Below are 2,371 nucleotides of genomic sequence, written 5' to 3'. Positions count from 1 at the left end.
CTGTTCCGGGGGCGGGACTGGGCTGGGCCTGCGGTGAGCATCAGGCGATGCGGCACGGGTGCTGCGGGACACACAGACACGCCTACGATTAGACCCAGGCAGGCACCTACCGGCGAGCGGCCGCGGGCGACTCCCAGGCGCGGCGGTACCTCACGGTGGTGAAGGTCACAGGTGAGGTCACCCTGAGAGTCCCGCTCGCGCCGAGAGCCCTCCCCTCGATCTGGGGACCGCAGTGTTTGGGGCGGGGCTCTCCGAGAGGGGGCGGGAAGCTCGCAGCCGCAGGCCTGGCCTGACTCTGGCCTTTGGCATCCTAGGGTTGGCCTGGGCAAATGTGTCCTGAGAGACAGATTCGTTGTTCTCGGGAAGGCGTAAGTTTAATTTAGTCCTCCAGGACGGAGACCTTGGGCCGAGTATCCCCGCGGGGGCAGGAGAGCCGTAATCCAACCTCCACCTCCCCGCTGTAAACCTCTTTCCAGAGAGGGCGTTCCCGTTCCGAACACCAGACCCACCCTGGGAAATGCTGCTTCTTGTCTGGCCCAAGTGCCCTCCTAGAAGGGGCTCAGAATGCATTCCCCCCAAGCTGGGCACAGCTCATCCCTGCTGGGGAGCTTCTGCAGTGGCCGAGGACTCAGACAATCCTAACCAGGGCTCTGGGGGTCTTCTGGAAGAAGGAACCCCAAGTAGGAACACCCCAGGAGCAGAGGGGAGGGGAACAGCGAGAAGAGACCCAGCCCTTGGGCCCAGTCCTGCCATGGCCAGCTGTCCGGCCCCCAGGGCCCAGCTTGGGATGGGCTGCACACCACCTCCCATAGGACCTCTGCACCAACCATCCCCTGGGCAAAATCCTTGTTTGGGCCTGGTATTTAAGGCCCCTCTGCCCACCCCTACTCCTTCTCTAGCACTGCCCCCATCCTCCCCCCATCTCGCCTCCAACCAGTGCTACAGGCTGTTTTGAGCTTTTGCAGGTGCTGGTGTCTGATTGAAATGTCCTGATCTCTTCTCCCTTCTTGTCCCATCCCAAGTGTCTCCTCCTCCAGGAAACCTTCCCTGACACCCACTGAGTTAGGTGGCTCCTCTGCCCACCATCATTCCTGCCAGGCCCCTATGGGTCCTTCAGGCCCAGTACTGACCACCTGTCTTTGCCACCTGCTGTGCAGGGCTGCAGCACTCCCAGTAGACCAGGAGCTCCGGGAGGCAGGGCCGGCCCCACGTCCTCTGCGCACCACCCTGAGTTGGATCCAGGGCTAGCTGCTGTTCACCTTCCCACTCCCACACTGCCCTCCTGCCTGCAGCCATGACGCCCCTGCTCACCCTGATCCTGGTGGTCCTCATGGGCTTACCTCTGGGTAAGATGGACAAAGGACAGAGGGATGGGCAGACCCACTTTGAGGGCAGGTGGGCTGAAAGTAGGGAAGGAGGCCAGAATTCCCAGCGACCACCCCTCCTTCTAGCCCCCTGCCCTGGGGAAGGTGACGGGCTGGGGGCCTGATGGGCTGGAGGAGGGGCCTCTCGTGTTCTGTGACCCCCATTCCCTTCCCGCCCATCTGCCAACCCCAGCCCAGGCCTTGGACTGCCACGTGTGTGCCTACAACGGAGACAACTGCTTCAACCCCATGCGCTGCCCGGCTATGGTTGCCTACTGCATGACCACGCGCACCTGTGAGTCTGGGGGCCCTGCGTGGCCCTGCCTGGGGAGCACGAAGGGGAGGTTCTGCCCTGCCCCTGAGCATGCGGGGGTCCTGAGGAAGGAGGCTCTCCTGTCCCCGGATCCTGTCTGGGAGCTCCAGGCTGAGGGGCCCTGCCCCGATGGCCTTGGATGCTAGGGTGGGGCCAGCTGGGCCCCCTGCCCCTGTTAGCGGAGCTGGCTCACCGCCCCGCCCCTCTGCAGACTACACCCCCACCAGGATGAAGGTCAGTAAGTCCTGCGTGCCCCGCTGCTTCGAGACTGTGTACGATGGCTACTCCAAGCACGCGTCCACCACCTCCTGCTGCCAGTACGACCTCTGCAACGGCGCCGGCCTTGCCACCCCAGCCACCCTGGCCCTGGCCGCCATCCTCCTGGCCACCCTCTGGGGTCTGCTCTAAAGCCCCCGAGGCAGACCCACTCAAGAACAAAGCTCTCGAGACACTGCTGCACCCTCGCACCCAGCTCACCCTGCCTCACCCTCCACCCTCCCTGCGACCTCCTCGGCCGTGCCCAGGGTCAGAACTGTGGGCGAGAAAACACCTGACCTCCCCCAACCACCACACGACCTCACTTCGAGGCCTTGACCTTTCGATGCTGTGTGGGATCCCAAAAGTGTCCGGCTTTGGTGGGCTGCTCAGCCCCTCGCCTGTCCAGGGCTATTTATGGGGAGGGGCCCAGTCGGGC

General features: G+C 63.9%; 1 protein-coding gene across 2 annotated transcripts; it reads left to right on the top strand.

The window, feature by feature from the left end:
* On the top strand, nucleotides 1-2,086 carry LYNX1 (Ly6/neurotoxin 1). Of its 2 annotated transcripts, XM_032760584.2 has the most exons (5): nucleotides 1-171; nucleotides 315-368; nucleotides 1,158-1,346; nucleotides 1,558-1,659; nucleotides 1,889-2,086. In XM_032760584.2, the coding sequence occupies exons 3-5, from the start codon at nucleotides 1,295-1,297 to the stop codon at nucleotides 2,083-2,085; spliced, it is 351 nt and encodes a 116-aa protein (XP_032616475.1). In that variant the 5' UTR covers nucleotides 1-171; nucleotides 315-368; nucleotides 1,158-1,294; the 3' UTR covers nucleotide 2,086. The 2 variants fall into 2 exon arrangements, with proteins under 2 accessions (XP_032616475.1, XP_032616473.1); XM_032760582.2 differs by lacking the exon at nucleotides 315-368.
* Nucleotides 2,087-2,371: the final 285 nt, after the last annotated feature.

This window comes from Hylobates moloch, unplaced genomic scaffold (genome assembly GCF_009828535.3).
Source record: "Hylobates moloch isolate HMO894 unplaced genomic scaffold, HMol_V3 SCAFFOLD_9, whole genome shotgun sequence".
Taxonomy (NCBI): Eukaryota; Metazoa; Chordata; class Mammalia; order Primates; family Hylobatidae; genus Hylobates; species Hylobates moloch.
This window is presented reverse-complemented; position numbering and strand designations above follow the sequence as displayed.